The sequence below is a fragment of the Vigna radiata genome, chromosome 4, assembly GCF_000741045.1.
Source record: "Vigna radiata var. radiata cultivar VC1973A chromosome 4, Vradiata_ver6, whole genome shotgun sequence".
Taxonomy (NCBI): domain Eukaryota; kingdom Viridiplantae; phylum Streptophyta; class Magnoliopsida; order Fabales; family Fabaceae; genus Vigna; species Vigna radiata.
This window is the reverse complement of record NC_028354.1, coordinates 17800539-17814834: the sequence shown is the minus strand read 5'-3', so window position 1 is coordinate 17814834 and position 14296 is coordinate 17800539. Positions and strand designations below refer to the sequence as shown.

At 33.6% G+C, this 14296-nt stretch overlaps 2 protein-coding genes across 4 annotated transcripts; both read left to right on the top strand.

Annotated features, from left to right (window-relative positions):
• Positions 1-2194: 2194 nt before the first annotated feature.
• Positions 2195-6115, top strand: LOC106759570 (membrane-anchored ubiquitin-fold protein 2). Of its 2 annotated transcripts, XM_014642800.2 has the most exons (5): positions 2195-2343; positions 2825-3114; positions 4506-4670; positions 5527-5620; positions 5711-6115. In XM_014642800.2, exons 2-4 carry the CDS (start codon positions 2982-2984, stop codon positions 5580-5582), a joined length of 354 nt encoding a protein of 117 aa, XP_014498286.1. In that variant the 5' UTR covers positions 2195-2343; positions 2825-2981; the 3' UTR covers positions 5583-5620; positions 5711-6115. The 2 variants fall into 2 exon arrangements, with proteins under 2 accessions (XP_014498286.1, XP_014498283.1); XM_014642797.2 differs by having other exon boundaries at positions 5527-6115.
• Positions 6116-7524: 1409 nt separating this feature from the next.
• On the top strand, positions 7525-13976 carry LOC106759349 (chaperone protein ClpB3, chloroplastic). Of its 2 annotated transcripts, XM_022780022.1 has the most exons (11): positions 7525-7958; positions 8578-8796; positions 8911-9148; positions 9382-9577; positions 10182-10236; positions 10477-10627; positions 10890-11198; positions 11727-11992; positions 12244-12931; positions 13028-13170; positions 13437-13976. In XM_022780022.1, exons 1-11 carry the CDS (start codon positions 7728-7730, stop codon positions 13770-13772), a joined length of 2832 nt encoding a protein of 943 aa, XP_022635743.1. In that variant the 5' UTR covers positions 7525-7727; the 3' UTR covers positions 13773-13976. The 2 variants fall into 2 exon arrangements, with proteins under 2 accessions (XP_022635743.1, XP_014497974.1); XM_014642488.2 differs by having other exon boundaries at positions 12244-13170.
• The last annotated feature ends 320 nt before the right edge of the window (positions 13977-14296 follow it).

Sequence of the window (14296 nt, the reverse complement as noted above, 5' to 3'; positions counted from 1 at the left end):
TGATCAGAATTACAAATAACAACTTTCTTCGCTTTTTGTTTCTCATACAGAGTACCCACCTAAATACAAACAGAACGGAAGTGAAAGAACCATCATATAAAAGGCTTATTATTATTTCTCCCCCTTTAATCTACCAAACCATCTGGTGTTTACTGTTTAGGACAATATTTAATCATAGTACTTTGTTGTTTTCAATACTGATCTGGAATTGAAATTAAAATTTTACTTTGAAAGTAGAAAATGAAAGAATATTTAAATTTTTTGTCTAAATGTTTTACTCTTATCTAATTATCACTTATTGTGTAGTTTTCTTTTTTAGGAAACACTTTACTTTTTATTTGCTGTAATCTCTTTTGTTTTTTAATTGACACTCGTACTAGCGTGTCAATTTATTTTTAACAATTGTAACAACAATGCATTGATAAATGATGACATTACTCACATGTAACAGATTTTGGAGACAGAGTTACTCCATTAATAAACTTTGCTATCATGAAAGTAATTGTGGTAAGAGAAATTTGTCAACCAGCTAAAGTATATTACACATCATTAAAATTATATATTTTTAGTCTTTGTTTGATTTAGAAAGTATTTTATTTTTATAAAAGATATGGATATTTAAAAAAAAAATCCTAAAGTAAAAGCAACTAATCTTAATTAGTATTTAAGAAAAAAGGAGAATGATGTTGGAGGAGTTTGATAAGTTGATGATGATGACATGATTTCCAATTAGAACTATTTTAACGTAAAGCCTTCTTCATCGCTCTCTCTACAAATTTTGGCATGCAAGATAGTATCTTTTACGAGTTTTCCAACAAAATAGTATGGACCCACAAATAGGCCTCTTTCTGCGTTTTCTTTATCTAAGCTTTGTCAAATAATCGACAATTTTTGTGTGAATGATTGAAATTTAAGAATTGTGTCTCTGTTTTTAACAAGTGTCAATTCACTCAAAATCTTACGTGAAACACTATGAAAGATTCTTTAGCCATGAAAGGGAAAAGAAATCACCATTATTATTACTATTACTGTATGTTACAACTTTATACCACAACTTTATCGATATCTACCATATTATTTAAACTCTTTTATCTATTTCTATACATAAAAAAAGTTAAATAAAAATAACTCATAAATTTATTATTTAAAGATTTTGAATTTAAGATAATGTCAATCTTTTTTATGTCTTATTTGATACCAAATATTTTTGATGATTTTTCTTTTAAAACAACAACACAAAGTAAATAAAATATAAAAAAATTAATACACTTTTATTATTATAAATTAAAATTCTAGCCAAAACTATTAATATTTAAAAGGTAAAATCATGAAACGAAAATAAAGATTTTTCATGACTTTCATTCAAACCCGATTCAATTGCTTAAAGATATAAACCACTTTTACGAATTTAAAGATTAACATTTATTTAGTTATAATAAAGTCCATAATAATATTTGTTTTATAGAAAATGAAAGACCATTTATTATGTTGCTTTTTTATTTTATTTTGTCTGACCCCGTAATCAAAGGATTTGCTGTTTAAACTATAAGAATAGGTTTGAAAATAGTAAGACCTTTACTGTGTATAGGGTTATATATATTTTGCCAATTCAATTTTTGTTTACCGCAGTCATAATTTTTCTGCGAATTATTTTATTTAATTACAATTTATAATATACGCACGTGACAATTTAAGTACTCATTATACAATGAGTAAAAATAGTATAAATTGTAATGTAAAAATATTTAAACTAAAATTTATATGTATACTAGTTTATGTTACTCTTAATCATTATTTTTGAAAATGTCTCTTAAAAGTACCTTGACTGTAATTTTTTTAATTAAAAAAAATTAACTAAACCTTACAAACAAATAGTACTTAATGAATGTTTGGATACAAACAACTTGCATGTGTGTATTATATATATATATATATAACAATTATATGATATGTTAATAATATTTTTATATGATATGTTAAATCATGACCATTTCTGCATTTCCATTTTCCACAATGAAGAGGGAAAAGCAAAGAAAGAAATGAGTGATTGACCAAACCAAAGATTTGCATGACTTTGAAATTTCCGAAGAAGCCTCCTTCCTTGTTACCTTGTTTTTTTTTTCTCTCTTTCACTATTTATTTATTTATTTATTAATTATTATTATTAATATTATTGTCCAAAACACTAACGAACCAAAATAAAATAAAGCATCCACTTTCCCTTTTTCTTGTTGTTGTTGTTCGTCTTCCGTTTGGGTTTTCCCAAAAGTGAAAAGGCAATTCACCCCTTAGATCAGTGACGCACATACCCATCTAAGAAACCCCACATCCACAAAAACTCAGGTTTTTCCATAATCTGTTCTATTTTTTTCTTCCTTTTTTCAATCCTTGCTTGTTTTGCAGGTGACCCAGTTGAAAATTCGAGATTTTTTTTTCTTGTTTGATGCGTACCCTTTCAAGATTGGATCTCTTTTTGATTTAGCTGTTTGAGATTCTCTCTCTCTCTCTCTCTCTCTCTCTCTCTCTCTCTGGGGCTGGCGACAGTGTGTTGAATTATGTTATGATGTTGGATTTCAACAATTTCATTACCCTTTTTTGTAATTTGTTTTTATTTTGTGAGAAGATGTATCCACCTCAGTTATTCACGATGTCTTCGTTCATATTCTTATTAAACGATTTTTTTTTTCATAAGAATTTTTCAGACCTCTCCAAACTTTTACTGATACAATAGATTCCCATGCCAGATTCTACATGTTTAGTGAGCATGGATGCGTGCATGAGAGGGCTCTAACTCAACGTTTTCTCTTGTGTTTGAACTTTGCAGAACTCACAAGATTGGCTTTGAATGAAATCCTGTTTTTCACTGATGAAACTTGGCTGAACGAATTGATTCAGTGGAAAACCTATTTTTCATAATATTTGACGTAGAACTGAAGCTGTAATATTTCTTTTAACTACACGAGTTCGTTGGATCTCTGAACATGGCTGGGAATCAAGATCAGTTTGAGATCAAGTTTCGGTTGACTGATGGCTCTGATATTGGCCCCAAAAGTTTTCCTGCAGCTACTAGTATTGCAACATTAAAGGAGAGTGTTCTTGCTCAGTGGCCAAAAGGTTACTCGTGTTACTGTTGTTTTTTTCTTTTTACTTCTCTTTTTGGTCTTCTGGTTTAATAGCTAAATTTCCATGTTAGAACTGAGAAGATGTAGTATTGTTCTGGTGCTGTGAGGAACTCTGTGGTATAAATTAAGAGACTTCTGGTTTGGGTGGTTTGGAAAACATGGTGATTGAGGGTGCAGGAATATTTATATTGTTTTTAGTATTTTGGTTATAGAAAAGTTCTAAGACTTGTTATGGGCAAGCATAGTGGGCTGGATAAGGTACAAAGTGACCTTAGAAAGATTGTTAACAGGATGAAGTAGTCCCTTAAGGAACCTGATGTCACATCAGTTGAGGCTCTTCGGCTGGACGAACTCTTATTTTAGAAGATTTACGCTGGGGATGAATAATTTATATACTCCTTTTAACATAACTATTACTTCTTGAGTGAGTGCAGAAGTGGTCCATTGCCAAAATGACGAAGAGCAATTGAAATAGTTCATTCTTTTGATGAGATAAGAAAATTAACTATATGAACAAAAATATTTTCCATTTAGTGTTATACAGTTACTTTTAATATTAGTCAAAGATATGCCGTCCAGCATATGAGCATACTTATGTTTAATGCGTCAATGTTGGTCAATTCCTTGAGAAGACTTTACTAACATTAACAGAACGGCATTTTTTTTTTCATATAAAGGCTCTTTTGGGAGTTTATAAATTGTGAAAGTATCTAAGGTGATAAGACCTGTATAACAGCCTTAAATTAAAAATGTGGGCAGTCTTGGCATAAGTCCCTTTTTTTTTTGTTCATCACCAAGGAGTATCAGCCATCAAACGCCCGAACTAGCTTCATTAGGGGGTTTGGTAGACTCTGAATAGGTGGAAATTCCCTCCCAGCTTGAGTATAGGTCCCTAGTTTAATTGTTTATTTCTTAAACCTCAATATCTTCTCCCATGTACCTGTTTGACTTGGTGAGGAGGGTTGATGCCTACCAATTGTTAGCAGTGTAGTTACAAGGAGATATTATGTGTCTTATGATTTTGCTATTTCTTTAAACTGAAACTTTCTAAATTTTGAGAGGATGTTTGTAGCTTAGAGTCCACACAATTGTTCATTGTTTATGGATAGATGTGTGTAAACATAGTATTTATGTCCTTATATTGAGAATCAAGGTACCATTTTCTATGGTACGCTACAACTTTCTGGCATATTATAAGATATAAACTAAAATGACATTTTCCAATAGTTGTATTTCACAAAGTTAGCAAGACTAAAACTGATTTCTTTAATTAGATTCTGTGGTGAATTCTGATGTTGGTCATATATTGTGAGCTTCTTCCTAAAATTTTGCCCTGTGTTTTGTGATATATGAGATTTCTTAGTTTGTGTTTTTGTTTTGAAGACAAGGAGAATGGACCAAGGACCATAAAAGATGTGAAGTTGATCAGCGCAGGAAAAATATTAGAGAACAACAGAACAGTTGGGGAATGCCAGAGCCCATTATGTGATACTCCTGATACAGTTACGACAATGCATGTGCTTGTCCAACATCCTGCTACAGAGAAAGGTCTTTTATTTTTTGTTTATTTGAGACATGACTAAAGCTAGTCTTAATAGCTTTGTATTTTTTATTTATTTATTTTATTTTTTTAAAAGTTTGGCTTGGATAAGGTTCAATTTCTTTTTGCTCATTTCAGCAAAAAATGCCTTCGTAATTACACTTTCTCAGTACAAGAAATAGTTAAATTCTTTTGTGTCATCTTTTTATTTGAGATTGTCGTTTAATCACTTAAGGGTCAAATATCACTTTCATTGTTGGCATAAATTTATTTTTTAAGAGTATTTGTAGAAATTATAGGTTTTAAGGTATAGAGGGAAGAATAAACGATCAAAGAAACTAAATTCATTAAAATATAGACCCTAAGCTTCTTTTAGAAAAGTGAATTTATGATATAAGTTATATATATATATATATATAGAAATAAATCTTTCTTGCTCGAGAAATCCACTGAGGTTCTTTTTGCCTAACAAAATGTTTTTCTTCGTGAGAGAGAAACAAACAAATGGGTCATTGATGTCTGTCAAATTACTATTTGTTCTAATCCATTTTTTAGACTTATATTGTGTCGGACAAAACAGTAACCATCTTTTTGAAAATTCAAATAAAAAGACAGTCTTTCCTCAAAATTATGGGAGAAATAGAAAACTGAAAGATAAACTTTGTAGTAGGTACTCAATAACTAGAAGAACTTCTTTGGGAACATTTTTTTTTAATTGTCAGTTACTAGCACTTCCAGAACTAAAATAACCACTCGCATCTAAATGAAAAAGTAGTGCTATTCTGTTTGACTGATTTTGTTTTCATTCAATTTTGGTGCCTTATCTGGTAGTTGCTGATAATTTAATATTTTTGCCTGATACAGAGAAGAAAGCTGCAAGCCAAGCAACACAGAACAAATGCATGTGTATTATCTTATAGCATCCAAATTGAATAGCAGATGTCATCTATCTTAGAAGGTTAGGGACACTTCATTTTTACGTAACCTGCGGCGTTGAAGATTTCAACATATACAGATTATTTGGTTGCATGTCTCATTCATACCACAGGCAAAGAGTACTGGACTGTTTACATAAAAAAAGCACTTTACTTGGTGAAGATAGTGAAACTAGTAGTTCCCTGATTCCTCTGCGGCTCTATATTTCTTGCACGATTTGATAGGAGATGTTCTTCTGCTGGTCTCAACATGTATTAGGTGTTGCCTCATCAGGCACTTGTTATATTGAAATGAACAATACTAGTTTGCCATCTTGCACCTCATATATACTTTACAATTCCTCTCTTGCATCTGTCTGATACAACATGCTTTCAGACATGTATGTGTTGAACATTTGAATGCGTTTTAATTTGCTTGTTATTTATTTGGTACCCTTGCCACTCTTGTATAGCAGTTTTTGGAATAGTGGTTTGCCCACACACCTCTTCCAAAATGGAGATTTGATGCTTGAATTAAACCTCCCTGGCCTTCATTTATTGTTTATATTTTAGAAAAAGAAAGTCTAATGTCTTACAATTCAAGTTTCATGCTAGAAGTCGCATACAGAATTGTTTAATCCTCTTACACCATTACTATTTTACCACAAGATATGCAGTATGTCTTGCCAAGATTATAGGCCTACAAAAAAAAAAAGATTCTTGTGAAATGCCCTATTTCTTGTCAGAAATATAATGAAATTACCTTTCCTATTATTTTCTCGTGTTCAACTATTGGGAGAGGTGTTCATTTCTTATAACATTCTAATTTCTTACTGCTTGAGGTTGTTATTATAACCCTATGCTGATTTTTTGGAGTAATATCTCATGCACTCTAAACAACAGCAGCAGATCCAGTCGCAAACATGGTTCTACACTAATTACATCCTTGTTTTTTCAAAGTAGGGATACATTAGGGGCAAAAGACCTCAGGTTCCAACATGTTGGTTACCTTTTTCTAAATAGTTTCTGAATTATTCTAGCCATACTTTTTGCAGTCTTCATATATACGAAAAACACAGAAGAATAAAATAAAAATGAGTTCATTTTACCAACATATTATTTCTTACAGTTTTTCCTTTAATACCATTGTTTATATTTGTGTTCATTTAGTTTTTGATCCTCAGTATTTAAATCAAGCGAAATTATAAGTACTTATTGCAATGGACAAATAATTATCCGTTATTCCCTACAACACTTTCTATTAGCTGGAGTGAGGGTCTGGAAGAAAGACATCTAAGAAAAGGAAGGAAAAGAAAAAAGAAAGACCATAAATTAGAAAGAGAAATGATTCTTCTATTATTTTGTCATAAAAAAAAAAATGAAAGGGAAAGAGATTATACACTAATTATTATGATACTTTTATTAATACTATTGTAACCACGATTAATTTTCACTTGACAGCAATTATCTTTACTTCTCAATTTTCAACTTTCAAAATTTAAATAAGAAATATGCAACAGAGAAGGCAAAATTGAATGATGTCGACAACAGAATTTCCTGTCTAAAGGATCTTATAGACCAACCATTTTACAGGTTTTCATTCAGTTGTAGGAAGATAATAATTTTTGTATAGGAATATAATAAATTATATATTAAGGAATCATTCTTTGCTAATTATAATTTAATTTCAAATTTCAATAATTTTATATAATCCATTAAAACGATATAGTTACTATTATGACAGTAGTTTGTTAACAAAATTCATGAAACTTTGAATTAAATGGTACAATTATGGCAAAATACACTGAAATATTACCAGTAATAAAGTTTTAGTGGATAAATTTCACGTGATGAAGGTTTTTGACAGCAACTGCATGGCTCCAAAAGGAAGATGAACACGTGTTGAGTGGCTGCATATCGATACAAATAACCATTTCAAGAACCTCCCAGAAAGCTCCACTCTCAGTCTTTCATTCCAAGTTCTGTTTCAATTCAGTAACACGCTTTCCCCTTTCTCTCTGTTTCTCTTTTTCTTTTCTCAATACCCAAGCAACACAAAGTTCCTTCTTCCTTCTTCCCTTCTTTAATTTTCCACTCTCATTCTTTCTTTCCACACTCCCTCTTTCCTCAAGTCTCTCTTCCTCCTCGGCAATGGCCTCTACGACGTCGTTTTCTCTCTCCCACGTCGCTGCCCCCTTCTCTTGCAACACTAACCGTGCTCGCTTTTCTCACCGCCGTTGTCCCTCCTTCTCAATACACATTTCCCTTAAGCCACTCCAATCGCTCCCCGTCAACAAAAGACACCCTTTTGCAAATGGGTTTTTGACAATTCGAAGAAATTCCTCACCTTTCACCGTTCGCTGTGAAGCTTCAAGTGGAAGGGTAAACTTCCTAGATAATGAATAGCGCATGTGCTTCTACTTTATTCTTTTTCCTTTCTTTCGAAACATGCAATCACCATGTTTGAGTTAAGTTCAGAATCGTTTTACTAGGTCCAGTTGGATGAATTGCTATACAAGAACTCTTAGAAAAATGAAACAAGAAAGTAATTGAACTAAGCTAAGTTAAAATTCATTGATTAAAGTTTAGGTAATTCAGAGAACTGCTGTTTTTAAATTATGAGATATTTTAATTGATTTCATCTTCTTATTCCTTCATCTAAAAGTGTTTATAGAAAAATTTATCCCGATCTGAACAACTGGTTTAAGTTTTCTCTATTTTTAAATTGTCTTCATTGGAAAACATGGTGGAGAGGAGAGACAGTTGAGAGATAAGAAGATAGGTTGAACGGAGAAAAGTGGTTCAAATTGAACTTCTATTTAGTAGCAGAGAAGCACGCAGTTATCAACTAACTAACCAAACTCAACCAATTTAACTATGTTTGTTAATTTTGTCACCCTATTTAGAATTTTGAATGTTTGTGAATTTGGGTTGTATGATGGCCTTAGAGCTTGTTAAGTAGGGTGAAGTGGTTGATACTGAGGTTTTGATGCTATGGCAGATTACGCAGCAAGAGTTCACAGAGATGGCGTGGCAGGCGATAGTTTCGTCGCCGGAGGTGGCCAAAGAGAACAAACATCAGATTGTGGAGACAGAGCACTTGATGAAGGCTTTATTAGAGCAGAAGAATGGGCTTGCTCGTAGGATCTTTTCCAAGGTTGGGGTGGATAACACTCGTCTTCTAGAAGCTACTGAAAAGTACATTCAGCGGCAACCCAAGGTTGAATTACATATTCAATTAAGATTGAAATTATTTTTGTTGTCTGGTTGAGTTTAACTGCTAGTTATTCCTCCCGAGAATCCCAGACGTTTAACGCATGTTCAATTATGTTAGGTTCTAGGGGAATCGTCTGGTTCAATGTTGGGACGTGATTTGGAGGCATTGATTCAGAGAGCTAGGGACCACAAGAAAAAGTTCGGGGATTCATTTGTTTCAGTTGAGCACTTGGTTCTTGCTTTTACCCAAGATCAGCGATTTGGGAAGCAATTATTTAGAGATTTTCAAATATCTGAGCCCGCTTTAAAATCTGCAATAGAGTCCATTAGGGGACCTCAGTCAGTTATTGATCAAGGTAGTTATATTTTTCCATTTGTCTTCTTTTTATAACTTTTAGTATGTGATATGTAACGAGGTGTTGTCTTCTTTTTATCTTCTTACCTCTTTTCTTTTGGAGGAAGGTTAGTTAGAGATTTTCGATATATACATTGTTGTTGTCCTTCATTTTTTTTTCCTTGAGTTTGAACTGTCTGCTTAAATGATTGACAACTTTGCATTGCTTAAGCCTCACTTTATGTTTCTATACAGATCCTGAAGGGAAGTATGAAGCCTTGGAAAAATATGGAAAAGATTTAACTGCAATGGCAAAAGCTGGAAAACTTGATCCAGTCATAGGAAGAGATGATGAAATACGTAGATGCATCCAAATTCTCTCCAGGAGGACAAAGAACAATCCTGTGCTGATTGGTGAGCCTGGTGTTGGAAAGACAGCCATTTCTGAAGGGTGAGTGCGCAGACGTTTATTCTCCATTGCCTATGATTGATTTCATTACCAGTTGTTTAACATTATTGCTGTTAAGATCTTTTTGAATGGAATGGAGAATTAAGCTTAACTAGTTTATAGCAATATTCACTAGCCTTAATTTCAATGTCTAACCTGCTTCATAAATACCAGCAATGCCATCTGTTAAACAGGTTAAAGAGTAATCAAATTTTGTCTGAACATTAAGTGTTATATTATGAAAAAAGGTAAATGAAATTTTAATGAAAATATGTGATATTGTAAAATTACATTTTAAAGGTAAGTTTTTGAATGGTCTTTTAGAGGTTGCCCAAGAGATAGTTTAGATAAAGATTTTTTCCGCCTACTTGTATAAATTAGAATGGAAAAATAAATTTGTTACATTTTTATACTCATTACTCAATGCGTAGTGTGAACATAATCACCTTTGGAGCACACATTTAGCAAAATTTAGCACAGGTTTTTCTTAACCTTAGTGGAAAACAATCAGGTTAACTAGTTTTTTCTTGCTTGTATCTTATTTGATACTTTTCTTAATGTTCCTTTCTTTGTTCTGTTTATTGATCTAATTCGTCCTTTGAAACAGACTAGCTCAGAGAATAGTGCAAGGTGATGTTCCTCAAGCTTTGATGAACCGTAGGGTATGTGCTTAATCCAAATGAATTGGCTATTCCTGATAGAGCTGTAAATCAATGGAACTTAATTTCAAGTGTCTATTCCCATTTTCAATTTCATATAATATTCTCTTTGACTTTATTCTATCCTCTGCCACCCTAGTTTTACTGTCATTTCTAAAGTAAAACGCCATATTTCCCTTTTCGGAAGTTTGTAGATTGTCTAGTAATTGTAAACTTGGTCTTTTTGCACTGGTTTCTCTTCAGCTTATATCGCTTGATATGGGTGCACTGATTGCTGGTGCAAAGTACCGTGGAGAATTTGAAGATAGGCTGAAAGCTGTGCTTAAAGAAGTAACAGAATCTGATGGTCAGACTATCCTTTTCATTGATGAGATTCATACTGTTGTTGGGGCAGGTAAGAAGCTTGAAACTCAACCATTTTGAACAGCTTATTTTGGGTATTGTTAAAGATGCTCAAATGGTCAGACTACTACTTGATGCAAAGTTTTAAATATCAAGACCCTTGGGATCAGTTGGGATTCTTATCATGGATGATGCATTTTAATTCACATCATTTTCCTGGGATATGTTTTTTTGGGTATCTGATGCCATATAGAGATTTGAAATTAACATGTTTGGTGCTGAATTTGATTGCAATTATTATCTATTCCTGTTAGGAGCTACAAATGGTGCTATGGATGCTGGTAATCTCTTAAAGCCTATGCTTGGTCGAGGTGAGCTTCGATGTATTGGTGCAACAACATTGGACGAGTATAGGAAGTATATTGAGAAAGACCCAGCACTAGAGAGACGTTTCCAGCAAGTTTATGTTGACCAACCTACGGTTGAAGACACAATTTCAATATTAAGGGGACTGCGGGAAAGGTATGAGCTACATCATGGAGTTCGAATTTCTGACAGTGCACTTGTGGAAGCTGCAATTCTTTCAGATCGATATATCAGTGGGAGATTTTTGCCGGACAAAGGTAATGATACTTATTTTAAACTCTAAATATTTTGCGTGAGGATTGAGAGGTTTCTGGAGCATTGACATTCATGCTACTAATTAGTACTATAATGACACAAGTTTTACTTGAAAGAGATTTGGATTCCAAATTAGAACATTTTCTAAGTGATGAAAACGTGCTTTTGAGAATTTATTAATTCAGTTGAGTTTGATGGAAAACAGTTAATTTACAGATGATTGATAGATTATATACCCTTGGAATGACAATGCTTAGAGAATATATTGCTGCTACAAAGGGATTGAAAATATTAAAGTTTAAAATCATTTGTAAAACCCTCAAATCTTTAGCACTTGGCTGCTGTTAGTAACATACATAGACCACAGTAGTGGTTTCTGAAGGGTTTGGCCTTGAATGATCCTAATATAGTGCTGACCTGTGAGTGATTCATCTCTTTTGTTACACATCTAAGTTAAACTTTCTTCTGGAATGGCATCAGCATCAACAATACCCGTGAAGCACTAATTGCTAGCTTCATCTAAATTGCAGCTATTGATCTGGTTGATGAGGCAGCTGCCAAACTGAAAATGGAAATCACTTCTAAACCAACTGCACTTGACGAGATCAACCGGTCAGTCCTAAAACTGGAGATGGAAAGACTCTCTCTCATGAATGATACAGATAAGGCTACTAAAGATAGGCTGAATCGTCTTGAGACCGAGCTCTCTCTCTTAAAAGAAAAACAGGCTGAACTGACTGAACAGTGGGAGCATGAAAAGTCTGTAATGACTCGTATTCAATCAATCAAAGAAGAGGTGTGTTGTTTATGTCTTTCCTGTTGGAGCTTTTTTTTTTTTTTTTTTCATTTTGAATTAAGCAGTGGTTCAGAAGAGGGGTAGGATTAATTTTGCATTCTGAAGTATTTTCTGTACATATAACTGGTGCAACTATTTGGGTTGATTTGACAATTATAATCTAAGAAAGCAATTCAATCAAATAAAAGATCGCTGTATTTTTAATATATGGTTTACAGCTGATAGTCATGATTTCTGAATTTATGCAACAGATAGACAGGGTGAATCTTGAGATCCAACAGGCTGAGCGGGAGTATGATCTTAATAGGGCTGCTGAATTAAAGTATGGCAGTCTAAACTCCTTGCAAAGACAGCTTGAAAGTGCAGAGAAGGAACTAGATGAGTATATGAATTCAGGGAAGTCTATGCTTAGAGAGGAAGTTTCAGGAAATGATATTGCTGAAATTGTAAGCAAGTGGACTGGGATCCCTGTTGCAAAGCTTCAACAATCAGAGAGGGAGAAGTTATTGTATTTGGAGGAAGTACTTCATAAGCGTGTTGTAGGTCAAGACCCTGCTGTTAAAGCAGTTGCTGAGGCTATCCAACGCTCAAGAGCAGGTCTTTCAGATCCCCATCGGCCAATTGCCAGCTTTATGTTTATGGGACCGACTGGTGTAGGGAAGACAGAGCTTGCTAAGGCACTTGCAGCCTACTTGTTCAACACCGAAGAAGCTCTTGTACGAATTGATATGAGTGAGTACATGGAAAAACATGCTGTTTCAAGATTGATTGGGGCTCCACCTGGATATGTTGGGTACGAAGAAGGAGGGCAACTTACTGAGCTAGTTCGCCGCAGACCATATGCCGTCATTTTGTTTGATGAGATCGAGAAGGCACACTCGGATGTCTTCAATGTATTCCTTCAAATTTTGGATGATGGAAGAGTAACCGACTCACAAGGTCGTACCGTGAGTTTTACCAACACTGTTATCATTATGACCTCTAATGTTGGATCTCAGTATATTCTAAACACAGATGATGACACCGTGCCAAAAGAGTTGGCTTATGAAACCATAAAACAGCGAGTAATGGATGCTGCAAGATCCATCTTCCGCCCCGAGTTTATGAATAGAGTTGATGAATATATCGTTTTCCAGCCTCTAGACCGTGAACAAATAAGTAGCATTGTCAGGTTACAGGTAATATATTCTTGTTACCACATTCTCAATGAGTTCAAGCCTCCCCATTTCCGAAAATTGCTTGATTCATATGTTCATATTGATTGTCCATACTTCTAAGGATGACAGTGGTTATGAATTTAGTGAAATTGACACTTTTTATTTGATTTCTCTTATCTCAACATCCGAAGTTACAACAAGTTTCAACTTCATTAAACCATGTTGAATTATTTTCATGGTGCTGTCAACATCCCTAATAACAAGTTTCCTTTTGTGGTGTATTGCAGTTGGAGCGTGTGCAGAAGAGAATTGCTGACCGCAAGATGAAAATCCAAGTGACAGATGCTGCTGTCCAACTTCTTGGAAGCTTGGGGTATGACCCTAATTATGGTGCTAGGCCAGTGAAGCGAGTGATTCAGCAGAATGTGGAGAATGAACTTGCCAAGGGTATTCTCAGAGGAGAATTTAAGGAAGAGGACTCAATTTTGATAGACACAGAACTCACTGCATTTACCAACGGCCAACTTCCCCAGCAAAAGCTTGTTTTTAAGAAGCTTGCAGCTGAATCAGAGTCTACCACTCAAGAAGACTCTTCCTTGGAACCCTTTCCACAGGCTCCATGAACTCTTACTACTCTTCCTTATTTTTTCCTTCACACAAATTTCAGTATACAGTTTCCTTATACTATTGAACAATGATCCTTCTGCACTTTGCATCTGATGTATATTTTCTATTAACAATACGAATAACATTTGTCACTCGATAGCAGTGTAATTGCCAGGTCACCCCATCATATAATGATATAATAATTGTGATAATGTACATGAGCTAGGCTGAGTTTTATTAAAGAATTAGTTTGAGAAGCATCAAACTGTTCCTGATATAGGCTATAAGACTGGATTTAATTCAATTATTTAATAAAGTACTTCTTTAAATAAATTTATATTTAAATTCTTATGTAAATTGAAAAGTTCATTTACAAGTTTGTTCTTTACGAGTATTTAATATTTGATAAACAACTACTTTGTATATAACAATGATTTTATAAATAATTTAAAAAAAAAAAAAATCTATTTCCATATAAACTTTAGTTAGAAACTTATATCCTTCCAGGACCCATTTGAGTATTTATTTAATTACTGAGAAA

Excerpts from the sequence above, each read along its gene's own strand:
- LOC106759570 (XM_014642800.2), top strand. The coding sequence starts at position 2,982 with ATGGCTGGGAATCAAGATCAGTTTGAGATCAAGTTTCGGTTGACTGAT. Across the intron at positions 3,115-4,505 it reads TCTTGCTCAGTGGCCAAAAG|ACAAGGAGAATGGACCAAGG; the intron begins GTTACTCGTGTT and ends TTTGTTTTGAAG. Across the intron at positions 4,671-5,526 it reads ACATCCTGCTACAGAGAAAG|AGAAGAAAGCTGCAAGCCAA; the intron begins GTCTTTTATTTT and ends TGCCTGATACAG.
- LOC106759349 (XM_014642488.2), top strand. The coding sequence starts at position 7,728 with ATGGCCTCTACGACGTCGTTTTCTCTCTCCCACGTCGCTGCCCCCTTC. Across the intron at positions 9,578-10,181 it reads AAGACAGCCATTTCTGAAGG|ACTAGCTCAGAGAATAGTGC; the intron begins GTGAGTGCGCAG and ends CCTTTGAAACAG. Across the intron at positions 13,171-13,436 it reads GTAGCATTGTCAGGTTACAG|TTGGAGCGTGTGCAGAAGAG; the intron begins GTAATATATTCT and ends GGTGTATTGCAG.